Consider the following 26990-nt stretch of genomic DNA (forward strand, 5'->3'; position numbering starts at 1 on the left):
ACCAGGAGGTCATGGTTTGATTCCTGGTCAGGGCACATGCCCGGGTTGCAGGCTTGATCCCCAGTGGGGGGCATGCAGGAGGCAGCTGATCAATGATTCTCTCTCATCATTGATGTTTCTATCTCTCTCTACCTCTCCCTTCCTCTCTGAAATCAATTCTATATAATAAAAGCCTAATATGCTAAGTGTCCAGTTGACTGGTCAGCCATTCAACCAATCAAAGAGTAATATACTAATGATATGCTAAGGCTGCTCAACCGCTTGCTATGACGTGCACTGTCCAACAGGGGGCAGACGCTCCAACTGGTAGGTTAGCTTGCTGCTGGGGTCTGGCTGATTGGGACTGAGCGAGATGGGCCAGACACGCCCTGGAGCCCTCATGCAGTCCCTCCCCTCCTGGCCAACCTCTCACGTCTCTCCCCAGTCCCGATTGTGCACTGGTGGGGTCCTTTGGCCTAGCCTGCACCCTCTCACAATCTGGGACCCCTTGGGGGATGTCAGAGAGCCAGTTTTGGCCCCATCCCACAGGCCAGGCCTAGGGACCCAACTGGTGCATGAATTCGTGCACCGGGGCTTCTAGTAAAAATATATTTAAAAGCAAAAAACAAAAGATCCTCTCCTTTTGATGGAAAATGAGATGTGATTTTCAATTGTTTGTTGAAACTATGACCCATTTAAATATGTTCCAGATCTACAGGGTGAACATGTGCTAAGTTTGTATCCAGCACTGACAATTATGTCTTCTTTATTCATAGCCACCACCAGCTTTTCTTCAAACCATTGCAAATGTTCTGCTGTGACCCACATTGGTTTGAAGTGGAGAGAATAGCCCTATTTTTGGGCTTTAGGGAATGATGGTTATGAGATCATGAAACTTTTCTAGAAATGTGAGCTTTCTCAAGAGATGCTGCCTTTGCCCTGAAAACAGCTGTGTTTTTCAGTGTCTCATCATTGGAGCTGGCCCCTGTGGTCTCCGCACAGCCATCGACTTATCCTTACTGGGAGCTAAGGTAGTTGTTATTGAGAAACGAGATGCCTTCTCCCGCAACAATGTCTTGCATCTCTGGCCATTCACCATACATGATCTGCGAGGTTTGGGTGCCAAGAAATTCTATGGCAAGTTCTGTGCTGGAGCCATTGACCATATCAGTAAGTAAAACCAGTTCTTTTAGTATCTGTTGTATAGAAACACACTCTGCTTCGAGTCAAAATACCTTCCATGTGTGGTTCTGTAACCTAGAATGATTTAACTACAAGGAATTTAGCTTAGGGATTTCTAAGTTAGGTCTTGGACTCTTATTTAGCAATTACAATGGTGGGATAGACATTGGGGCCAGGCTAGGAAATAAGATGACCAGTGTGGGCCTTGACCAGACTCTGGTGATTCTTAGTCCAGTAGAAGCAGAACAAAGCATGCCATTCTTTGGAATGTGATATGAAAGATGCTGTACTAGTATAAGAACAAATGCTGTGGGGACACAGGTCTGGGGAAACCACGGTTGTAGAAGAAACAGACTCCTAGTTTGGTGAATGGCAAGTTGATAATGCGAGTTCTTTGGTTAGATGATTCTCATGAGGTTTACAGCCTAGGGAGTTTTTGCTATACTCTTGTCATATTCAAGCTTTGAAGTAAATACAAGTTAATGCAGATGGCGATTTTGTTTTCATGACTGTATGTGTTCATGAAAACAGTGTCTACATTATGAGGTTGAAGTGTGATCATTATTCCAGAGAAGCCTTATCAAGGAACTTTTGTTCTGAGCTCCTTCAGATGTGTCCTGTAAATACAGTCAACTATTAAACCTTTTGCTGTTTGAAGTGGCTGTGCCAGTTTACCAAACACTGGCCACAGCTGCCACATTCCCTAGGCAGAAGAAGCACTCTGCCCACCTTTTGGGCTGTAATGTTTAAAGCATCTTGGAACCCAGTTGTTTGCAAATATAAAATGTGTGCTAACATGGGATTTAATGAGTCGCTGCATGTGTGACTCAGAAGGAGTCAGGTTGTAAAACCTGGGGAAAATAATCAAATGATCTAGAGGAGGATTTGCATGCACTCCTAGCACATAAGCCACAGGCTACAGGTAGGACTGGTTTTAAGAGAGGACCAGTGGTCATTCATTCAGTGGATTTGTCTACCTTATGTGTGGCAGGATATGTCTTGGAGCTGTGTCCTACATCAGGGACTAGATTTTTATCTCGTGTGTCTGGCATCTGGCAGGTACTTGCTGAATATTAACCATTTGTACGCCATAAGCGTCTTAGATGCAAGCAGGGGACCTTTTTTAATTAAATTCAAAATATCATGGCAGTTGACTGTTTAAATAAATGAATCTCACTAGGATAATGAGCAAGATTTTCATTCATTTTGAACCTTAGTTTCTGCAACTATAGACCAGTAGTGGGCAGAGGAATGGTAAGAGACTACTAAGCTTGCATTGAAGTTCCCCTTCTCACCTTGCAAGCATCTGTGAAGATCAGTAAGGTAATAAGCTGAAGGAGAACTGTCTGGAATCCCAGGAAGTAGTACAGCCCCCTTTGAATCTAACTGGAAAGCATACATGTGGGAGCACATCTTCTGCCTCTTCTGGTAACTACCATGTCCTGTAAGTATTATAGGTTCTGCTAAATAATTGTGGCTCTAACTGAATCAGGAGAGCATGGAAATGAGAGTCTCCTGTTGGCCACAATTTCATGTTATCTCAGAGCTTTCGCTTGTTTTAAATATCTCACCCAAGAGGTGGGAGTGGGCTTGTGTGTCTCTCTAGAACATTTCTTGCCCTTAGTAAAGAAAGAAGCTGTGGAACATGACTTGGAAAATGTCTCCTGTTATAGGAAGCATTGAGAATCTGGATAAACTCTGCATAGGTGGACAGGTGGAAACCTGACTGCTAACTGATATTCTTTTTTTCGATGTGCCCTAACTTGTGTTATCTTTTTGTTTATCCAGGTATCCGTCAGCTTCAACTAATACTTTTGAAAGTAGCATTGATCCTAGGCATTGAAATTCATGTCAATGTAGAATTCCAAGGACTCGTACACCCTCCTGAGGACCAAGAAAATGAACGTGAGTTGAATTGGAAAAGGGAGGAGTAGGGATAAAAGGGCATCAAATGGGTTAGAAAAGATGAGATCAAAGCAGAAAACTATAGGAATCTGTGGGTTGTTTTCAGAACTACTTAAAAAGGGCTTTTCTGTTTGTATAGCCAGTATCTTTTGAGGAACTTTTGATTTAATGAGGAGGCCTTTGAGATAGGATTAGACATTGCAGGCACTTGCATTCATTATAGAAAATTGTATGGTGGGAATGTTCCTTTGTGAGGCGTCTTTCTTTCTGTGGCTTGTACCCCGTGCTTTTAAACCTACTCTTTTTGGTTTGGTGTCTGCCTACCTGGCTATCTTGAGATGTCTTAGATGTATGAATATGATCTGAGTGACAACCTTCAATTTTACTTTGGTCTACAGGGATAGGTTGGCGGGCACTGGTGCACCCTAAAACCCATCCTGTGTCAGAATATGAATTTGAAGTGATCATTGGAGGGGATGGCCGTAGGAACACCTTGGAAGGTACTGGTCATTGTTCCTTTTCCTGGTTTATTGCAGAGTGAAGGGTGACTTTCTCCAAACCCTGGGGTGAGAATTTGTGTCATCAGAGAGGATCTACATATGTGTGCTACCTACTCTAATTTAATGGCAGCCCCAGCCTTCCCTAGCCAATTGGTACATGGTTTACTTCTTACAGGGTACTCTTGTTAGGGTATTAAGAGACAAGCTATACTTTGAGCTGTTGGCACTATAGAATTAAATCTCAGTTTAATAAAAAGATGGCTTCCCAATTTTTTTTTTTTAAATGGAATTCCTAGTATTGAATAACATTCTGGTTAGTCAGATTTCAAATTTTTTGTTAGTGTATAGGAGACTTTGATTTCTTTTCTGGATTATTATAGTCTTTGATGGATAAACACCTTATTTTCAGGTTGAGAAGAGCTGCCCTAAAATTTTTCCATTGATTTTTATCACCTATGTTCCTAAATGTCATCATCAATACCTCCTTCCTGTTTGAAGTGATCTTCCTTCCTCTCTAGCCAACTGCTGCCACATCTGAAAATTTCTTTCCCTCCAGGATTTCGTCGAAAAGAATTTCGAGGCAAACTGGCCATTGCCATTACAGCAAATTTTATCAACCGAAATACAACTGCAGAAGCCAAAGTGGAAGAGATCAGTGGAGTGGCTTTCATATTTAACCAAAAATTTTTCCAGGAGCTCAGGGAAGCTACAGGTTGGTATCAGTGCCTTGAAAGCAATAAGGATAGAAGTTTAAATAACTACTTGTGGTTTTCTCTTGGATAATTTGGTGGGGTGGTTGGTCATTGGTGTTACTGTGTCATTTACCCATTGCTTTTTCCTCACTCCCATGCTTTGTTCTGCGTGTAATGCTTTCCATATCACTGATTGCTACTCTAATGTTGTTTATCCTCATCACAGGGACTGGGATACTCTGGATTGGGTTTTTACTATATTTGTGTGTTTGTATTTAAGTGTTCATGCTATCTTCTACCAACTCTTCTCCTACCCCTTCCTCTACACTGTGGCTCTAAGTGATGGTGTTTAATGCAGTAACCTATTGGCTGGTAGTTCTCTGGTTTATTGAGAACCTGACTTTAGGCATTGAGTGTACTACTTTGTCTACTAAATTCTACTTTGATCTTGAAGTAAACCACATGCTAGATAGGAATGAGATTTTTATATGATAGCTTTTGAATAGATTAACTTAGATGTTTTGATGCAACAAAAATGTACAGCAGATTCTAATTCTCTGTTTTCTAGAACATGATTTCTTTCCATTACATCTATTTTTTTTTTAGATTAATTGAAATTAAAAGCCAATAGTTCACTCTGTGATTCCAGGCATCCAGTTGTCTGTCCCGTTCTAGGAGATTCCCCCAGTTACCTTGATGACTATAAAAGAGTCTTAACCTGATAACTAACCCAGATTGTCTTAGGGTTAATCTTTCTTTTTCTTTCAATCTTCATATATTTCTGCTTACTACTGATCATTGTTTTTAGGATAACTTATAGAGTGTCGAGTTAACAGAGCAGTACAAGGATAAACAAAGTTCCCCCTCTTTTTATGAACTGAATGTTTAGGAAGTGAGAATCTGGGCTAAGACATATTTTTTACTTTCTCTTTCCCTGCCTGGAGTTTTACAACCCTGGTCTCTGTGGACCCATGTACAATCTCTCTGGCTGCCCTAATATACCTTCAACATTTTTGTTTTGCAGGTATCGATTTGGAGAACATCGTCTACTACAAAGATGACACACACTATTTTGTTATGACGGCCAAAAAGCAGAGCTTACTGGACAAAGGGGTGATACTGCATGTAAGTGATAAATTTCTTTTAAACCTCTTTTTATGTTGTACTGGTTAGTATGATCACCAAGAGAAAAAATTTTATTGTCAGATGAGTTTTCCTGCAAGGGAATGAAAACTAGCACCTAACTCATCTCCTGGTAACATGTACTCTAATGTTTTTTAGTTAAAGTTAAAAAAATACTGTTTATTATGGAAATTTTCTAATATAAACAAAAGTAGAGAAGATCATCTGATGAACCCCCATGTGCCCATTATCTGGCTTTCAGAATTATCAACACATGACCAATATTGTTTCACTAGAGGCCTGGTGCATGAAATTCATGCACTGGAGGGGGTGTCCCTCAGCTCAGCCTGCACCCTCTCCAATCTGGGACCCCTCGCGGGATGTCTGACTGCCGGTTTGGACATCCCTCTCACAATCCAGAATCCGGGACTGCTGGTTCCCAACCCCTCGCCTGCCTGCCTGCCTGATTGCCCCTAACCGCTTCGGCCTGCCAGCCTGATCACCCCCTAACTGCTCCCCTGCCAGCCTGATTGATGCCTAACTGCTCCCCTGCTAGCCCGATCTCCCCCAACTGCCCGCCCCTGCCGGCCCGATCGCCCCCAACTGCCCTCCCATCCTGGCCTGATGGCCCCCAACTGCCCTCCCCTGCTGGCCCGATGGCCCCCAACTGCCCTCCCTGGCCTGGTTGTCCCCAACTGCCCTCTTCTGCCAGCCATCATGTGGCAGCCATCTTGTGGCAACCGTCTTGTGGCGATGTTGCGCGACACCACCTAGGCTTTTATTATATAGGATTAGTACCCAGCTCACTCCCCATTCCTGCAATTGGATTGTTCCAAAGCAAATCTCAGATAATTCAGGAATAAATATTTAATTTAGTTTTAGGTGATTTGATTTGTGGTTCTAGAGAATGACATTCCCTGAGATGATGATCTGAATAAGAAATCAGAAAACCACAGGGTAGAGGGTTCCTTAAGGAGAATTTCTTAAGTCTGATTTGGTCTCAATGTGAGAATTACTATCCCCACATGTGCAATTCCCACCACAGACTCATGGCTGAATTTCAGGGTGTCCTCTGTCTCTGCACGATACTAATGAATCTGGTCACTTTAATCTGAAGTATACTGTAGCCTTATCTGAGAGCAGTAGTAGGGATGAGCATATGAACATGTACCTGTAGCACAGCCTCTTTCCACTTGTTACTTTGTATCTGCTTCTCAACCTTGTGGTCCTTTATGTCTATAAGGAGAAACAGGACCAAGCAGTGTGTGCAGCCCATTCTGCCAAGAGCATAAACAAGATGTATTTGAATGTTTTATCAGTAAGAAATAGGCAGTGTGCCCATTGGTATCAGTCGAAATTATGTAGGAACGATCTGGAATGCCAATACTCTGATTTACTTTTCCTTTTTGTTTATTTATTTATTTTTTTAGAGGGCAAGAGCCATCCCCTGTGTGTGTGCTGCCAAATACTAAGTTCATTCTGACCACTTACTTAATGGTGAACAAACTGTTTCAAGGGCCAACTTGAGTATTTGTGTTTTGGCTTTTAACATCTTGTAGTGGTAGCTGAAAGTACCATCAGGGGCACTTGGAAACCATAGGCCCCACTTTAGGAGAATAAAGATTTGGCTCAGTATGCCAGGAACCTCCAAAATAGAAAAGTAGTTTTTCAGCCCTTTATGTGGAAAATCCCTTTTCTCTCATTATTGTTTTTCTTTGTTGGGGGGTTCTATAGAGCCTTTCCAAATCTTATTATTAATTTTTAAACTTCTGTTCCATTTTGAATATATTTCTTCCCAGTCCCCTAGACTGCTATTGCTCCCACCTCCAAAACCTTTGGCACTGAAGTTTTGAGTTCTTCTTTAGGGTTTGTGGAGTTATGCAAGTTAAGTGTTTCATGTGGTCCCAGTTGCCAAAAGCTATTTGCTACCCAGAAGATAATAATTGCTGATAGTAACATAAACTATAAAGTGCTTTTTCAGTTTACCAGCACTATCACATAAGTTATTTTATTTAGTATTCAGAATAACTGTGAAGTGGATTGGACAGTATCAAAGAAGTAGTAATTTGCTCCAAGTACATGGAAAAGCCAGCACTAGGCAGCAAGGCCTGGTCTCTTTTAGAAACAGCCTCCTCCCCCCCCCCTTTTTAAAATTCTTTATTGACTAAAGTATTAAATATGTGTCCTTATCCCCCTTTTGCCCCCATTCCCACCCCCCTGCTCATGCCCTCACCACCCTAGTGTCTATGTCCATTGGTTAGGCTTATATGCATACATACAAGTCCTTTGGTTGATCTCTCCTCCTTCCCTCCACCCTCCCCTGCCTTCCCTCTGAGGTTTGATGGTCTGATCGATGCTTCTCTTTCTCTGGATCTGTTTTTGTTCATCAGTTTATGTTGTTCGTGATATTTATCTTTCTCTGACTGACTTATTTCGCTTAGCATAATGCTCTCCAGTTCCATTCATGCAGTTGGAAATGGTAGGAGATCCTTCCTTTTTACGGCAGCATAGTATTCCATTGTGTAGATGTACCACAGTTTTTAATCCACTCATCTGCTGGTGGGCACTTAGGCTGTTTCCAAATCTTAGCTATTGTAAATTGTGCTGCTATGAACATAGGAGTGCATTTATCCTTTCTGATTGGTGTTTCTAGTTTCTTGGGATATATTCCTAGAAGTGGGATTACTGGATCAAATGGGAGTTCCATTTTTAGTTTTTTATGGAAACTCCATACTGTTCTCCACAGTGGCTGCACCAGTCTGCATTCTTACCAGCAGTGCACAAGGGTTCCTTTTTCTCCGCATCCTTGCCAGCACTTGTCATTTGTTGATTTGTTGATGATAGTCATTCTGAAGGGTGTGAGATGGTACCTCATTGTCGTTTTGATTTACATCTCTCGGATGATTAGAGACTTTGAGCATGTTTTCATGTCTCTTGTCCTTCTGTATGTCCTCTTTTCGAAAACTATCTATTTAGGTCCATTGCCCATTTTTTGATTGGGTTGTTTATCTTCTTTTTGTTAAGTTGTATGAGTTCGCTGTAAATGTTGAAGATTAAACCCTTATCAGATATAACATTGGCAAATATGTTCTCCCATGCAGTGGGCTCTCTTGTTGTTTTGTTGATGGTTTCTTTTGCTGTACAGAAGCTTTTTATTTTGATGTAGTCGCATTTGTATATTTTCTCTTCAGTTTCCATTGCCCTAAGAGCTGTATCGGTGAAGATACTGCTTTGGCATATGTCTGAGATTTTGCTGCCTGTGGATTCCTCTAAGATTTTTATGGTTTCCCGTCTTACTTTTAAGTCCTTTATCCATTTTGAGTTTCATTTTTTTGCATGTATCTGTCTAATTTTCCCAACACCATTTATTGAAGAGACTGCCTTGACTCCATTGTATGCTCTTGCCTCTTTTGTCAAATATTAATTGAGCATAGTGGTTTGGGTGAATTTCTGGGTTCTCTATTCTATTCCATTGGTCTAAATGTCAGTTCTTGTGCCAGTACCAGGCAGTTTTGAGAACAGTGGCTTTGTAATACAGCTTGATATCTGGTATTGAGATACCTCCTACTTTGTTCTTTTTTCTCAGGATTGCTGCAGCTATTTTGGGTCTTTTTTTATTCCAGATGAATTTTTGGAAAGTTCGTTTTAGGTCTGTGAAATATGCTGTTCATATTTTAATGGCGAGTGCATTGAATCTGTAGATTTCTTTGGGTAGTATGGACATTTTAATGATGTTGATTCTACCAATCCATAAACACGGTATGTCCTTCCATCTGTTTATGTCTTCCTTTATCTCTTTTTTTTCAGTGTCCTGTAGTTTTCCGAGTACAAGTTTTTTACCTCTGTTAAGTTTATTCCTAGGTATCTTTATATTTTTGTTGTAATAATAAATGGGATTGTTATTTTAATCACTCTTTCTGTAAGTTCTCTATTGGTGTATAGAAATGCCATAGATTTCTGGGCATTAATTTTGTATCCTGCTACCTTGCCTAATTCATTTATTAAGTCTAATAGTTTTTTGATGGAATCTTTAGGGTTTTCTATGTACAGTATCATGTCATCTGCAAATAATGACAGTTTTACTTCTTCTTTTCCAATTTGGATGCCTTTTATTACTTCTTCTTATCTAATCGCTATGGCTAGCACTTCCAGTATTATTTCGAATAGGAGTGGTGAAAAGTGGGCATCCCTGTCTTGTTTCTGTTCTTAGGAGAAATGGTTTTAGTTTTTGCCCATTGAGCATGTTGTTGGCTGTAGGTTTGTCATATAAGGCTTTTATTGTGTTGAAGCATGATCCCTGTATTCCTACTTAGACTTCCCCTTTTTCTTTTTAGTATATGTAAGACTTGTTTTGGAATATGAAATCACTTTAGGGGAATGGGAAAAGCGGTGAAAAACTTGGTTATGTCCGATATGTGTAGTGTGGCTTGAGCTAGCTAGACTTATACCTAGACTTTTCCACTGAGCCTCTTCCCTCTCTGGAGCTAGGACTACGCTGACACAGAGCTCTTGCTTTCCCGGGAGAATGTGGACCAAGAGGCTCTGCTGAACTATGCCAGGGAAGCAGCAGACTTCTCCACCCAGCAGCAGTTACCATCTCTGGATTTTGCCATCAATCACTATGGGCAGCCTGATGTGGCCATGTTCGACTTCACTTGTATGTACGCCTCTGAGAATGCTGCCTTGGTGCGAGAGCAGAATGGACACCAGTTACTAGTGGCTCTGGTTGGGGACAGCCTCCTGGAGGTGAGTATTAAGGATGACGGCACGTAATAGTAGTTGGAAACAAACCTAGGTGCTTTGATTGTGGAGTGAGGATCTACAACATTAAATCACATATGTGAACTCCCTGTAGGAGTTATATTTCCTGATATAGGGAAGCATCACAGGCCACGGGGAACCCAGACTTGCTAAGTAGCAATGGAAATCTTGCAACATCCTTGACTTGCCCTTCTACCAATTTATGAAGCAGAAACTTCCTTGACTTGCCCTTCTACCAGTTTGTGAAGCAGAGAAGTCCAGTATCTGAACAGTTGCCAAAGACTACTTTCAATAGCAATCTCTTTCTTAGTTCCTTAGTTTAGTTTCTCTCTTTTAAAATATAAATTATTTTAATTATTTGTTTTATATCTCCTTGATAGCCTTTCTGGCCAATGGGAACAGGAATTGCCCGGGGCTTTCTAGCTGCTATGGACTCCGCCTGGATGGTACGAAGTTGGTCTCTAGGAACAAGTCCCTTAGAAGTCCTGGCAGAGAGGTAATGGGAAGTAACCAGGGGTTCCTTTTGTGAGAAAAAACTGGGAGTGGTGAGTGGTTTGCTCTTAAGACAGAACACAAGTTCGTTCTTCCTTCTATCTCTCTTCCTGTTTTAATTCAAGATGTTTTCTTATTCAAGAGAGGAAAGGCAAGATATTTATTCAAGAAATTGTAAAATGTAAAGATTATCTAAGTGTTTTTCTCTTATCCCTGTCCAAACTGAATTTGTTGCAGACTAATGGTATCTGAATCTTTGTATATCATCGAAGGATATAATACCTGGGACTGTCCTTTATGACAGCCACATAAACAAATACATAAAAATAGTACATTAAATCCTCTCATTCTTAAACTAGAAAGATGTAAACTAATGAAATCAATGTGGTAATAGTGATACAGAATTTTTGGACTGGAACCTGAATTCTTTGTCTGCCGGAATAGAATAATGAATCCACGGACAGAAAGTGGTATAGCAAAGGTAGAGATTTATTGAAGAACAAGTACAGACTCCCACATGGGGAGAGGGAAAGAGTCCCACAGAATGGACTCCCACTGAGTTCCTTTTCCCTATGGCTTATAAAGGCTGCAGATCCTGGTGCCTTGATATCCCCTCTGATTGGTCACTATTCCCTTAGACTGGTTACTATAGTAATTCCTGGGCTCAAAGGTTGAACCTCACATGGGACATGTGAGCTTCTCCTTCCCTCCTTCCTATGTGAGCTTCTCCTCCCCTCCTTCCTTATTGTTTTTCCATTCCCTTTGGGCTTTCTTCTTCTCCCTCTGAATGAAGGGCTTCCTTCTCTTTATTTTATAAATATAGACCTTTTGCTGTCCCAGCTTCCTCATTCTACGGAAATGTACCTGTTGCAGCTTTCCAGCTTCCCTATTCTATGGAAATATACCTTCCGCTGCTCTGCAGCCTGGTGTTTTCCTCCATGGTCCCCTTAATTTCCAAAATTTCTAAAATTTCCTAAACCTGTCCTATTTTACCCCTAAAATTCCTGTTTCAATAGGGGACATACTCAAATAAGAGATGAGATTAAAAGTGGCTTTGAATTCAAAGGAAAATACCAAACTGCTTGTAAACATTTCTCAAGTTTTCAAATGTCAGATATTTTGAAGCAGATTATTTCAAATAAGGTAAGAATCCTGGGATTTGCTGATAAAGAACAAATACCTTAACCTGAAAAACTAGAGAAACAACATTTCCTGGATGAAATTGGTGGTTGATGTCATTTTAAGTCTGTTACTTAAGGCACTCTGGGTAATTAGATGACAAGTTCTTTTTTCATCTGTGATTCTCTTACATATTATATATTGGCATACTTGAAAAAACAAAACAGTAAATTACTTGCCTTTTAAATTAAGGTCAAATGTTTTCATTTCTGCCCCAGCAATGTCTTTGCTGTTCTCGTTGGCCCTTAACCAGGCATGTGGAATCACTGAGCTGGTGGGAATGGGAAGCAAGAGCTGATGTAGGATTGGAGGAAACCAGTCAAGGATGAAGATTTATCATCCTTCAGATAATTTGGGGATTGTAAAAAAAATAGAAATATTCTCAAAGGAGAAGGAGATGTTCGTGGTGCTTGTCATGCCCTGAGTATATTGCTGTGTTATTGCAGGGAAAGCATTTATAGGTTGCTGCCTCAGACAACCCCCGAGAATGTGAGTAAAAACTTCAGCCAATACAGCATAGACCCTGTCACCAGATATCCCAATATTAACATCAGCTTTCTCCGGCCAACCCAGGTAAGTGTCTTCTAGTTAGTGATCTATATCTGGGTCCTTTGAAATTTGCCTATTAATAACAAACATATAGACAACCTTTCCCTCGAGTAGGTTCAAGTAGATGTCTCTCTGAGTTGGTTGAAGTAGATACTATTTCCCATCAACAAATTGAGCAGCTAAGGCAGAGAGTTGTTGAATAACTTGCCAGAAGATCAAACGTGAGAAAAATGATGGATCCAGGGCTTTATCCCAGGTCTCCTGATTCAAATTGTATCTTGTAGGGAAAGAGCACTTGTTTACTAGTCAGGAAATGTGACTTCCACTTGCATTATCACCAACAGTCTCTTGTAACTTGGATTGGTTATTTCACTTTCTCCGAACCTCAGTTTCTTTATTTGTAAAGTGAAGGCGATCATCCCTGCTACTCACTGACAGGATCATTGTGAGGACAGCTGAGATTATTCACTGGAAAGAACTTTAAAAGATAAGACACTCGCTACAATTAAAAGTTATTGTTGGTCATTTTTGTACTGAGTTATTTCTCAGAATATCTAAAGCCTTATAATTACATTAAGAATGACATAGTTTAGACAGACGTTATGATAATTTACAGAGCACAATTATCCCAAAGAGCCCATCAGTTTTTAGAAAATATTCTGTTCAACATATTTGCCAATGTTCTAGTGTAACTGTTTATTCACTTTCTACCTGAAGTTGACACCTTTAGGCCTTCTATACTTAAGTGTGCTAAGTCTATAAGACATCCATGAAACCTACTAATAGAGGGCAGCACTAGTGGTCCAACATACCCAACAAAACAAGTGCATAACAACACCAAAAAACATATAATAGGCTTTATTCATAACATGCAGAAACCAGAAACAACCTCAACATCCATCAGCAGTAGAATGAATAAATTAATTGTAGTATATTTTACAATAGAACATGTACAGTCATGAGAAAGACTGAACTATTTGCTACATTCAACATGAATTAATCTCAGAGTCATTAACAGTGTGCAAAAAAATCCACATACAAAAGAATAAGTACTTTATAATTTCATTTACATAAAGTTCAAAAACAAGCAAAATTAATCCTTGGTGATAGAAATCAGAATAGTGGTCACCTTTGGGATCAGAATACTGACTGTAAGCCAGGAGATGTTGTAAAGTTTGATCTGGGTTGTTATATGGCTACTCGAGGCCGGGTGCACAAATTCGTGCACCAGTAGGGTCCTTCAGCCTGACCTGCGGGATGGGGCCGAAACCGGCTCTCCAACATCCCCAGAGGGGTCCTGGATTGTGAGAGGGCGCAGGCCAGGCCGAGGGACCCCACCGGTGCACGATCGGGGCCAGGGAGGAACAGGGGAGGGCTCCAGGGCCTGTCTTGCTCAGTCCGATTGGCCGGACCCCAGCAGCAGGCTAACCTACCAATTGGAGCGTCTGCCCCCTGGTGGTCAGTGCACATCATAGCAAGTGGTTGACCGGTCAACTGTTTGCCCCATGGTGGTCAGTGCATGACATCGCAAGCGGTCAAGCTGACTTAGCATATCATTAGCATATTATGCTTTGATTGGTTGAACAGACGACTGGATACTTAGCATATTAGGCTTTTATTATATAGGACATTTATTTACAAAAATGAATCATTTTACTATATGCATTATCAATTAAAAAGTAGATTTTGCCTGGCCAGTGTGGCTCAGTGGTTGAGCATAGACCTATGAACCAGGAGGTCCCAGTTCAATTCCAGGTCAGGGCACATTCCAAGGTTGTAGGCTTGATCCCCAGTAGGGAGCATGCAGCAGGCAGCTGATCGATGATTCTGTCTCATCATTGATGTTTGTCTTTCCTGCCTTCCTCTCTGAAATCAGTAAAAAAATTTTTTAAGTAATTTTTTTTTTCAAAATAGGTCCAACAGAGACTATCAGAAGGACTTCTATAGCTGAGTAGCGAATTTTTAGCACAACTTATGTATTTATTTATATGTAACCTAGGTCATCATCATAACTTCTGTGTAAACTTTGCCCAGTCTGCTATCACAGTCTTTCATCTGTCATTCTCTTCTCAGGTGGGAATTTGTTACTTGTTTCATTTTCTTCTTTACAACTTTTTACATTTCTGCCAGGTGCGCCATTTATATGATACTGGAGAAACAAAAGATATTCATCTGGAAATGGAGAACTTGGTGAATTCCCAAACTACCCCAAAGTTGACTCGCAATGGTGAGTTCTGATAATGCCCTTTTGAAATACAGGTAGCCTATCCAGAGACGTCTGTAATTATTTATTGAGCTCTTAGTGTACATAGTACTGCATAAAGCAGTGGTTCTCAACCAGACATGATTTTGCCCCTTAGAGGACATTTGGTAGTTTCTGGGGACATTTTTTATCGTCTTGAGTTGAGGAGGATGTTACTGGCATCCAAGGATGTAGCTAAACCTCCTACTGTGCACATATCAGCTCTCAGCCAAAAATATCAGTTGTGTCAAGGTTAAGAAACCTTGATCTAAGGTATTATGAGGAAATAAAGAGAAACCAGATAGAGATGCTATTGATAAAGAGAAAAGGGCAGCATGTGGGCACATACACATGCCAGCTAAGGTTTGGGGGGTAAGGCTTTATGGAAGAAACAGTTGCATTTTAACTGAGTACTATGATATTGCCAGGATACAGTGACAGAGATAAAGGCCATTTCATATTTTGTGTGTATTGAAGGGCCCCTGAAGATTTGTTTTAAAGGAGAGTGATGTGAGTATACCTCTACATGTAAGATGGGATGGAGAAGGCAAATGGCATTATAATAGTCAGCTAACAGTTGTAAAGGCCTAACTCTGGTATTGATATTGAGGATGGAAAGAGGACAGTGGACCATAATTAGAAGAAATCTCACTTTAGGGTCAGGTACAACTGGGTCCCAGTCCAATCTTTGCCATTTGTGAAGTGTGTGGTAATGAGCAGGTTATATAGTATCTCTGAACTTCAGTTCCTTGTCTATGAAATGAGGGTAACAAATACCTACCTCGCATTATGGTCATGAGAATTTTGTGACATGCATAGCTGGTTTATCACGATGCCTGACAACTGTGTTCTTCCTACCTTCAATAATTTTTCAAACTGGATATGTGTAGTACAAAGAGGATCCCATATTAATGCTACCAAGTGACAACACTTGCATTAATATTTTTTTTGGTTCTTTTAGAGTCTGTACCTCGTTCAAGCAAACTGCTTGGTTGGTGCCAAAGGCAGACAGATGGCTACACAGGGGTCAGTGTGACAGATCTCACTATGTCTTGGAAAAGTGGCCTGGCCCTATGTGCAATTATCCATAGATACCGCCCTGATCTGATGTAAGTTGTGACCAGACTTTCTGTTTCATTTTATATTCCCTAAGGATCTTAGAGTACCCTGCTATCAAGTAGCCAAATTTGTACTTTTTTTCCTAGAACAAAATACATAGTAAGATACTTTCTCTAGAAAGCAATGATTAATTTTGACTTAATTAAATTTAAAACTCTGAATGTTAAGTATTATGTAGCTCAACAAAGAAATGATTAGCTGAGTTTTTAACAGCACTCAAAAGGTCAAAAATTGGTTTTAACACCAACCTGGATGTATTAACTTCACATAATGGAAAACTCTGTTTATTGGCCACAGGTTGAACTCTTCATTTCAGCCAACTGTCTCTCAAATGTTATTGGTCATAAGGAAAACCTGGCTAGAATATTTGGTTGGCTGATGGTGTTATGCCCAGATTTCGTGATCCCCAAAGACCACCAGGGAGCCGAGTCCGATGCAAAAGCAAAGAGCCTTTAATCAAGCTAGCTCGAGCTCAGTCCCACACACACACACCCACGCAGCGGCGAGATGGAGAGAGAGAGAGCCCCAGACCCCAAATGCGCTGATTTATAGGGGGCCGGGGAGAGGTAGGAGGGGTGAGGTAGTGTGGCCTCCGCTGAGTGGTCGGGGTCAGGTTGCACAGGGGGGCAGGGCGCGGCTTACTTTCCTCTTGCATTTCTATTGGCTAATTCAAAAGTGTGGGTTGGGCTCTTGGAGAGGCTCTAGGGCGGGAACCTGACTCCACGAGGTGGAGGACACGGAACAAAGGGAACATGGAGTCGGCCTCTCCCCGCCCTTTCATTCCCCCCTTGTCTTGAAACTTACAGGTCCAATCATGGGTCGGTTTGTATTTCTACTGAACAACATTCCTGGGTCACGAGGGTACACCATCCCAAATTCCCTGCACTGATAAAATCAGAGTCCCCAAGTCTTCCTGGTGTCCCATCAAGTAGCCTTCCTTCCCCCTCCAGCATCAGGCAGGTCGAGCACGCCGTAGCTTGAGCTTGAGCGGGTTGCGTTGATCTCGATCGACACTCCATTTGGTGACAAAGTCTTCCCAGATCACAGATGGGTCCGCTGACCAGATGTGAGTGTGATGGACCCAGGTCGCGATGCCATCTACCTTGAGAGCGGTGGGGGTCGTCAGCACCACGACGTAGGGACCCTTCCAACGTGGCTCAAGGGTCTCCCGGCGGTGTCTCTTGCGGTAGACACAGTCCCCGGGCTTATGCTGATGAGGAGTCGGGGCTGGGCCGGTCTCATAGATAGCGCGGAGGTGCGGCCAAATGTCCTCGTGCGCCCTCTGGAGCCCTCTCAAGGAAAGAAACAGTTCTTGACTTTCAAATTCTGTAAGAAATTCGGCTTTAAGGTTAGGGATAATAGGGGGTGGCCAGCCAAACATGATCTCATAAGGAGTAAAACCCAGGGTGTAGGGGGAGTTCCTAACCCGGTAAAGGGCATATGGAAGGAGAGCCACCCAGTCCCCGCCAGTCTTTTTTTTTTTTTTAAATATATTTTATTGATATTTCACAGAGAGGAAGGGAGAGGGATAGAGAGCTAGAAACATCGATGAGAGAGAAACATCGATCAGCTGCCTCCTGCACACCTCCCACTAGGGATGTGCCTGCAACCAAGGTACATGCCCTTGACCGGAATCGAACCCGAGACCTTTCAGTCCGCAAGCCGACTCTCTATCCACTGAGCCAAACCGGTTTCGGCCCCGCCAGTCTTTATGGTCAATTTGCTAAGGGTCTCTTTTAGAGTTCTATTCATCCTCTCTACTTGCCCTGAGCTTTGGGGCCTATAAGCACAGTGCAATTTCCAATTTGCCCCAATGGCCTTGGCCACTGCCTGCGTTACCTGCGAGACAAAAGCTGGTCCATTGTCTGACCCTATCTCAGCGGGAAAACCGTACCTGGGCAAGATGTCTTCCAGCATATACCATCACCCCTTCTCCTCCTTTGCTTGGGGAAGCTTCCTAATGCGCTGTAACTCCTCCAGGGAATATCCTGGCTGAACTGGCAGAACTGGGTCTCCTGGGTCTGGGAGCTGTAGGGCCATGGTGAGGATTGGAGAAAGGGCTACTGCCTTGGCCGCCTGGTCAGCCCTGCGGTTTCCTCTTGCCACTGGGTCGTCAGCCTTCTGGTGTCCTTGGCAGTGTATGATGGCCAATTTGGCAGGGAGCCATAAGGCTGAGAGTAAGTCGAGTATCTCCTGTTTATTCTTTATAGTCCGCCCCTCTGCTGTTAGTAACCCTCTCTCTTGGTAGATTGCCCCATGAACATGAGCGGTGGCGAATGCATACCGGCTGTCTGTGTAGATGTTGAGCCGCTTTCCAGCTCCCAGTGTCAGGGCCTTGGTGAGGGCCACAAGCTCTGCTCTCTGGGCTGACATCTTGGAGGCATAGCCTCTGCCCATACAATGTCCGTTTCAGTGTCTACAGCTGCACCTGCATACCTGCTCCCGTCCCATACGAAGCTGCTTCCATCCGTGAACCAGGTGACGTCTGCATCTGGAAGGGGCTGGTCGGTCAGGTCCTTCCAGAGCCCATTCACTTGCTCTATGATTCCTGGGTCCTCGTGCAGGGCCTCGTCGAAGATGGTGGGCGAGTTCTTGAACCCGAGGCAACCGAGTCCACGTCAGTTGTCCGCTGTAGCCCTCTATTGTATAGGCTTTTTGGTGAAGCTGGTACTCATCCTCCAGCCTTATGGTCAGGACCTGAATGGGGTGGTCCTTGCCATCAGTAACCTGAGGCCCCCCTTGTCTGAAAGTTATCTGAGCTCCAATCTTAGTGAGCAAATCTCGTCCTAACAGTGGGTAGGGGCATTCCGGAATTACCATAAAAGAGTGGGATACCCAACCCGTCCCTAAATCCACCATTCTTCGGGTAGTCCATGAATACTGGCTCATACCAGTTGCTCCTTGTACCCAAGACTTATTTGTTAATTTTCCTTGAGGCGTACAGAGGACCGAGTGTTGCGCTCCGGTATCGACAAGGAAGTCAATGGAGGTCCCCTCCACTCTAAGAGTTACCCTGGGCGCGGGGAGGGGTTCCGAACCCCGACTCCCCTAATCACTCAGTTCATCTAGCTCCAGGACCTTCACTCGATCCGCTTCGCCTCCCTTTTTGCTGGCCCTTTTCGGACACTCTTGTTTCCAGTGCCCTATCTCCCTACAGTAAGCACACTGATCTTTCTGCAGATTCCGCCTCCCACCCCGGGCGGTCCCCTTACCATCCTCCTGGTTGCCTCCTGGTTTCCGGCGAGTTGGCGGAAACGGCGGTTCCGTTCCTCAGAAGAGTCCGCGGTGGTGGCGAGCAGGATCTTAGCTAGGTCTTGGGTTTGTTTGCTGCTCGCAGCCGCCGCAGCGTGAGCCTGCCTTTCTTCCGGGGGCTCCCTGTTATTATACACCTTCTCGGCTACCTCCAGTAGGTCCTTTAAACTCTTCTCCCCCAACCTATCTACTTTTTGCAGTTCCTTTTTAATATCCCCAGCTGATTGGTTTACAAAGCTTATGATCACAGCTGCCTTGTTTTCAGGAGCTTCTGGATTCATGGGGGTGTAGGTGCGGTATGCCTCCATGATCCGTTCTAAAAAGACAGCTGGAGACTCAACCCTTTCCTGCTGAACATTCCCTATCTTGGCCAAATTAGTTGGCTTTCTAGCAGCCATTCGGAGACCCCCCATTAGAGTCTTGCGGTAGACCCAAAGCCTCTCCTTACCTTCTGCCGTGTTGAAATCCCATTCAGGCCTAGTTAAGGGAAAAGAGACATCTATCTGGACCGGGTTGGTGGTTGGGTTCCCGTCCACGCCTGGAACCACTTTCCCTCTCCTCAGTTGTGAACAGGACCTATAAAAGCTGTTGGCAGTCGTCCCACGTGGGCTGGTGGGTGAAAAGGACAGAATCTAACAGATCAATAAGCCCTGCTGGCTTCTCAGAGAACTTAGGATTCTGAGCCTTCCAGTTGTAAAGGTCACTAGTGGCAAAAGGCCAATAGTGATGGAGTTGATTGCCATCCGCATCTGGGGGCCCCGCGGCTCGTAAAGGTAGGGTTTTAATAGTGGAGTCGGGGGCTGTGACAGACAGTTCCCTCTGAGCCCTTTGTCTAGTAAGAGGCGGGCTTCCCACCAGAACCGCAGCCGCTCCCGGAACTCCACCCCCAGCGGCTCCAGGAACTCCGCTCCCCATGGCGTCAGCTTCCCTTTGTGTGGGAGGATCGCCCCCCTGGACTCCTAGGGGGCTGATATGAGGGAGGAAAGATTAGTTCCTCTTCAGTTCCCCCCCTGAAAGACAGGGTAGAGGGGAGCTGATGGCGGGGTGAGGGCCTTCTTCTTCTTCACCTTCTCCGTTTCCTGCAAAGCAAGTATGGGTTTCAGCTCCAGGGGGCGCGGGGACAGAAGGGGCTTAAGCCAGGAGGGTGGATCTTCCATGAGGTCCTATCAAGTAATAATGTAAGGGAGTTGATCAGGATGTCCCTTCTTGGGCTGAGAGATGATGTCCCTCACCCGGTGGATTGTGGGGAGGTCGAAGGTCCCCTCCGGCGGCCACCCGACACTAAAAGTCGGCCACTCCCTAGAACAAAAAGTGCCACCGGCCCTTCCGGACCTCTACACTGAGGTTGCTAGCTCTTCCCTTAACCTCTTTGAAATGATCAACCATAATGCTTAAAGAAGTGGTTTGAGTCTGTTCAATGTTGTCCGTCAACAGAGTCTACAAAACAAAACAAAAACACAGACACAGACAAACAAAGGGCCCTTGAGACAAGCTTTCCAACGCGAGTCCGTTGGAACAAAACTGACAAAACCGAAAGTGCAGACGACGGCCTCACGCCGATCGGTGGGAGCGACCCACCTCGTCCCAGAGGTTTGAGGGGAATACACGTCCCTCCTGAAGGAGGATTGGGACGTCTCCCGATTCCTCCTGCCCGTGGTTCTCCGGTGCGTCCACCTAGACCGCTTCGGGCACTGCCAGAGATCCAGAAATGAGCTCACACAAAAGAGACAAGGAACAGACAGACACCTACCATGGCCAGTCAGACTCTACGGATCGGGGGTCCCTTGAGGTTCTTGGGGATCCTGGACGAGCCCCCAAATGTTATGCCCAGATTTCGTGATCCCCAAAGACCACCAGGGAGCCGAGTCCGATGCAAAAGCAAAGAGCCTTTAATCGAGCTAGCTCGAGCTCAGTCCCACACACACACACCCGCGCAGCGGCGAGGTGGAGAGAGAGAGAGAGCCCCAGACCCCAAACGCGCTGATTTATAGGGGGCCTGGGAGAGGTAGGAGGGGTGAGGTAGTGTGGCCTCCGCTGAGTGGTCGGGGTCAGGTTGCACAGGGGGGCAGGGCGCGGCTTACTTTCCTCTTGCATTTCTATTGGCTAATTCAAAAGTGTGGGTTGGGCTCTTGGAGAGGCTCTAGGGCGGGAACCTGACTCCACGAGATGGAGGACATGGAACAATGGGAACATGGAGTCGGTCTCTCCCCGCCCTTTCAATGGCAAATGTGTCAGGCACTACCAACAAAACAATTAGTGCTTCCCCGCTTTATAATGGTTCATTGGTATTCTCTTATGTTAAGGATTGCACTTCCTGCTAAGATACTTTGTCTGTCTTACAAAACTCAGGTCACCTCACCCACCTACACCAGTAACATCTCCTCTTTTTACCATTCTTGACTCATCCAAGTGCAGAATCAGTACAGTAGGATGACCCCAAGTCACCTGCGGATACTAATGCACTCAGGTTTCCACCATGGGCGTTCTCCCAAACAAGAATATTTGGAAACAGAAGCAGAGCATGTTGAATTATTTTGGCTGCCTGTTCTTTTATAAGGTTCACTTAAAGGCCCAATTTTGTGTGTTTATTTTAATGATTCCTTAAGAAATCCTAAAGGACATAGTTCCTATTTATATTGGGTTATGAGTTAATGAGGCAAGAGCTGTAAAAACAGCCTTGTATAATGTGACTTAGGAATGGGGATTTCTGATTGGTTTGGATAAAGGTAAGTGACCTCTATGCCCTTCTACCTTAGTTTATGCACAGATGACAGTAGGGCTTACCCCACCAGGAAAAAAAGGGGGTGGGGAGGTGTAAGATTGGAGTCACTCAGGGATTTACTAGGTGTACCAGTTAATAATGCGGATTTTTTTCAATAAATGGAGTTACACATATGTTGATATATATGCGATTTGATATGTATGCTATTTTGTTGTAATGACAAGTTTCAAAACTTCATATGTCAAATTTTCTGAAGGTGTTAACATCATAGATATTTTTATGCTTAAAAATGTTGAATTTTGTGCCAAAAAAAGAGTATTTGCGGGAAGTTTTAATTCATTACTTTATTTTGAAGAAAAGTGCTGCTGAATACTTCGGAAAGCTTATGGTGAACATGCTCCATCTCAAGATACTTATGAACGCTGGTTTAAACACTTTAAAAGTGATGATTTCGATGTGAAAGACAAAGTATGTGCAGGTCAACCGAAAAAGTTTGAAGACCAACAATTACAAGCATTATTGGATGAAGATGCGTGTCAAACTCAAAAACAACTTGCAGAAAGATTAAACGTTGCTCAGCAAACAATTTCCAATCGTTTACATCAATAGGAAAGATTTTAAAGGAAGGAAAATGGGGTGCCACATCAACTGAACGAAAGACAAATGGAAAACTAAAAAGTCATCAGTAAAATGTTGCTTCAATGACACAAAAGGAAGTCTTTTTTGCATTGAATTGTGACTGGCAATGAAAAGAAGATTTATTTTGAGAATCCCAAATGCACAAAATCATGGGTTGATCCAGGTCAACCATCAACATCTACTACAAGGCCAAATCGCTTCGGAAAGAAGACAATGCTCTGCGTTTGGTGGGATCAGAAAGGTGTGGTGTATTATGAGCTACTAAAACCAGGTGAAACCATTGATACTGATCGCTACCGACAACAAATAATCAATATGAACCACGCTTTGATCATGAAACAGCCAGAATGTGCCAGAGGACATGGCAAAGTAATTTTGCTTCATGATGACGCACCATCACACACTGCAAAACCAGTTAAAGACACGTTAAAAGATCTTGCCTGGGAAGTATTAACCTACCCGCTGTATTCACCAGACCTTGCTCCTTCAGATTACCATTTGTTCCGATTGATGGCACACGCACTTTCTGAGCAGCACTGAAGAAGTGGAAAATTGGGCCTCTGAATGGTTTGCCTCAAAATAAGGAAAGTTCTATTGGGACGGTATCCACAAATTACCTGAAAGATGGGGGAAATGTGTAGCTAGCGATGGACATTACTTTGAATAAAGCACTTTTGATGTTTCTCTTGAAATTATCGTGTTTTCTTTGATTACAAAATTCGCCATTATTAACCGGTACACCTAGTAGGCTGACACAGCGAGCAAGCAGGAGGGAAGTTTATTACAGGGAATGGGGGGTGGAGCCACAACCAGGAAAGGTTAGGACTCAGCCCTCACTGTCCTTGGGATTGAATTTTATGCACAAAAATCGCAAGGGGCGGAGGCTGGGCGATGTAAGTGTTCTACTCTGATTAGATGGAGTTCATTGTCCTTCAGACTGATTGGTGCTGGCCATTGAAGCTGTGGGCTGTACTCGGCCGTTGTTATTGTTGGCCTGCTGTCCCACCCTCAGGTACGGTTGCCTCCTATTGTGCTGGATAGGGTGACCGCAGGCTGTTCCACGAAATGAATCTGGGGCCACTTTCTCGTTCAGGACTTTCTAGTCTGCCTGAGCCAAATGCCCTCTGCTGGCCTGTCAGGATGAAGCGGGAGAGCTTGAGAAAGATAGCGATAAATGACAAAGTGCTTAAAAGAAGGGCCAGGTGAATCAGTTCTATTCCCAAAGGAAGGCAGTAAAAAAAGGATGAAGTCGGAAGTAACTGACTTCAAAAATTGGTTTTAACACCCACCTGGGTATATTAACTTCATGAACTCTTCGTTTCAGCCAACTATCTCTCAAATGTTATTGGTCATAAGGAAAACCTGGCTAGCACATTTGGCTGGCTGATGGCAAATGTGTCAGGCACTACCAACAAAACAAAACAAAACAATTAGTGCTTCCCCGCTTTGTAATAGTTCATCAGTATTTTCTTATGTTAAGGATTGCACTTTCTGCTAACATACTTCGTCAATCCCACAAAACTCAGGGAGAGGTAAGGTGGAGGGGTGAGTGTAGGGTGAGGGACACATTCCTGTTGGAATAGACCAAAGGCTGTCTGGAGAAGGCCTACGGTATTTTCTTGTAACAGAAGACAGAGCAGTGAGTAGGTAATTTGGCACTGTTTCCAGCCGTGGGCAAACTACGGCCTGCAGGCCGGATCCGGCCCGTTCGGCTGTTCTATACGGCCCGCGAAGCTGAAAGAGCGGAGGGTTCTCTTGCTCTCCCCTCCGCTCCTTTACTTTGAATTTATATTAGTTCACACAAACACTCCATCCATGCTTTTGTTCCGGCCCTCCGGTCCAGTTTAAGAACCCATTGTGGCCCTCGAGTCAAAAAGTTTGCCCACCCCTGGTTTGTTTGTTTGTTTGTTTGTTTATTTATTTATTTATTTTTAAAATAAATCTTTATTCAGATTATTACAATTGTTTCTCCTTTTTCCCCCATAGCTCCCCTCCACCCGGTTCCCACCCCACCTTCTGCCCTTACCTCCCCACCACTGTCCTCATCCATAGGAGTATGATTTTTGTCCAGTCTCTTCCTGAACCCCCCATACCCCTTTCCCCCTGAGAATTATCAGTCCACTCCCTTTCTATGCCCTGATTCTATTATATTCACCAGTTTATTCTGTTCCTCAGGTTTTTAATTCACTTGATTTTTAGGTTCACTTGTTGATAGATATGTATTTGTTGTTCATAATTTTTATCTTTACTTTTTTCTTCTTCCTCTTCTTTAAGAATACCTTTCAGCATTTCATATAATACTGGTTTGGTGGTAATGAACTCCTTTAGCTTTTTCTTATCTGTGAAGCTCTTTATCTGCCCTTCAATTCTGAATGATAGCTTTGCTGGGTAGAGTAATCTTGGTTGTAGGTTCTTGCTATTCATCACATTGAAAATTTCTTGCCACTCCCGTCTGGCCTGCATAGTTTCTGTTGAGAAATCAGCTGACAATCGTATGGGTGCTCCCTTGTAGGTAATTAACTGTTTTTCTCTTGCTGCTTTTAAGATTCTCTCTTTGTCTTTTACTCTTGGCATTTTAATTATGATGTGTCTTGGTGTGGTCCTCTTTGGATTCCTTTTGTTTGGGATTCTGTGCGCTTCCTGGACTTGTAAGTCTATTTCTTTCACCAGGTGGGGGAAGTTTTCAGTCATTATTTCTTCAAATAGGTTTTCAGTATCTTGCTCTCTCTCTTCTTCTGGCACCCCCATAATTCTGATGTTGGTACGTTTGAAGTTGTCCCAGAGGCTTCTTACACTATCTTCAACTTTTTGGATTTTTTTTTCTTTTTGCTTTTCTGGTTGAGTGTTTTTTGCTTCTTTGTATTTCAATTCTTTGACTTGATTCTTGTGTTCCTCTAGTCTGTTGTTGGGTCTCTGTATAATATTTTTTATTTCAGTCTGTGTATGTTTAATTTCTAGTTGGTCCTTTTTCATATCTTCGAGGGTCTCGTTATATTTATCGGCCTTTTCTAGGATATTCTTGAAAAGCCTTATAACCGTGGTTTTGAATTCTATATCCAGTCGTTTGTTTTCCTCCATTTCTTTCGTTTGTGATCTGTTTCTTTGACGCCGCATTTTCACTGCTTCCCTGAGTTGGTAGGGTAGATTTGTGTGCTAGGTTTCCTATATGGCCCAGTGGGTCGGCCTCCCCAGTTAACCTGAGGTGGACACTCTTGGTGCACCCCTTTGTGGACTGTGTGTACAGCCTTGTTGTAGTTAAGTCTTGATTGTTGTTGGTATCACTGGGAGGAATTGACCTCCAGGCCAGTTGGCTTTAAGGATCAGCTGTGTCTACGCTGGGAGAAGTTCGGTTCTGGAGACAGCCTTATAGGATTAGACTTGCCAAATTGCAATAGCCTCTGTGCTCAGCTTGGATGGGGTGGAGTCTCAGGGCGGAGCAGACAGTCTTGGCTTCCAGTCAGCCTTGCCCTTGTGCGCGTGCACCCCAGACCTCTGCCTTCCCCGGCTCCCGAGTCTCTGCCCGAGAGTCCAGATTCCCCCCACAAGAGCGTGGGTCCCCAGGGGCTCGCCTGGAACTGGGGTTCAGTGCAGTCAGAACTGGGGCTCAGTGCAGTCAGGAGGTTCTGACTTCCTTCCACTAGGGAAAGCCTGTGGCAACCTCCACAGCCTTTGTGCACACTGGTGCGCGTGTCTCCAGACCCCTGCCCGCCGGGGATCCCCCGGGTCTCCCCCGGGGCTCCGAGTCTCCGGGTGCCTTTCTCTCTACCTGACAGTCCGGACTCCCCCTGTATGAGCCTGGGTCCACGGGGTTTCCCCTGGGACTGGGGTTTAGTGCAGTCAGAACTGGGGTTCATTGCGGTCGGGGGCTTTCTTCCCCTTCCGCCAGAGAAAGTCAGCCAGGCTCTCAGCCGCCCTTCCTCTCTGCGTGCACAAAGACCCTTTGCCATACCTCCAATTCTCTGTGAGCTTTTCTCTTTCCTTCTAGTTGTAGAATTTTCACTCAGCCAGCTTTCCTGTGGTTCTGGATGGTGTCCGTTCTGTCTTTTAGTTTTAGTTTTGAAATTGTTGTGCGAGTCAGCAGTTTAGGTGCTTACCTATGCCGCCATCTTGGTTTCTCTGCCCACCCCTGGTTTAGACCATGGTGACTTCATTCAAGATGAGCCTGTAGATTATGAGGATTCAGTAGGTTAGCACAATGTAAGGCCTACCCAGTTCATCTGAAATCACCTGAAGAAGAACGCTCTCAGTTCTTACTTACGATTGAGTAGTAAGAAGCTTGAAATCTGGTGGGAAATGTTTGTTCATCTAAGTACTTGGGAAATTTTAAGAAATTTAGCAATGGAAAAATCTTTTGAGGAAAGTTTTGGAATTCCCTTTCAAATAGAAGGTTGAGTAAGGTTTATCAGAGGTGATTTAACACATCTATAATAGCTTGTCAGGTCCAAAGGACATTCACTATGCATAATAGTCCCAGGACTTTAAAAATAGTCTGATCCAAATAGGATTTTTATCATTATTTAACATCTATAATAATAAAAGGGTAATATGCTAAATAGACTGGATGTCCTTCCAGAGGAAGCCAGGGCCAGAGGGAAGCCAACCCGTGTCCCGGGTGCCTGGGGGCCTCCGAAGGGAAGCAAGCCCGGGTCCTGGAT

The 26990-nt window shown here is 43.8% G+C and overlaps 1 protein-coding gene across 25 annotated transcripts in view; it reads left to right on the top strand.

Annotated features, from left to right (window-relative positions):
* The window catches only part of MICAL3 (microtubule associated monooxygenase, calponin and LIM domain containing 3), a 294200-nt gene that overhangs the window by 123335 nt on the left and 143875 nt on the right, over positions 1-26990 (top strand). For 22 of the 25 annotated variants that reach the window (XR_013960066.1, XM_080658695.1, XM_080658702.1 and 19 more), the window contains 10 exons: positions 942-1149; positions 2950-3066; positions 3465-3566; positions 4123-4278; positions 5283-5383; positions 9869-10126; positions 10522-10637; positions 12259-12385; positions 14492-14588; positions 15565-15712. Coding sequence is in view for 24 of the 25 variants with exons in the window: in XM_080658695.1 (XP_080514821.1) it covers positions 942-1149; positions 2950-3066; positions 3465-3566; positions 4123-4278; positions 5283-5383; positions 9869-10126; positions 10522-10637; positions 12259-12385; positions 14492-14588; positions 15565-15712 (1430 nt within the window). In the remaining variant the exon portion in view is untranslated. Of the gene's footprint in view, positions 1-941; positions 1150-2949; positions 3067-3464; positions 3567-4122; positions 4279-5282; positions 5384-9868; positions 10127-10521; positions 12176-12258; positions 12386-14491; positions 14589-15564; positions 15713-22051; positions 23025-26990 lie in introns of those variants that run through there. The other 3 variants (XM_080658691.1, XM_080658693.1, XM_080658694.1) reach the window with 2 other exon arrangements.

This window comes from Plecotus auritus, assembly GCF_963455305.1.
Source record: "Plecotus auritus genome assembly, chromosome: 3".
NCBI classification, from domain to species: domain Eukaryota; kingdom Metazoa; phylum Chordata; class Mammalia; order Chiroptera; family Vespertilionidae; genus Plecotus; species Plecotus auritus.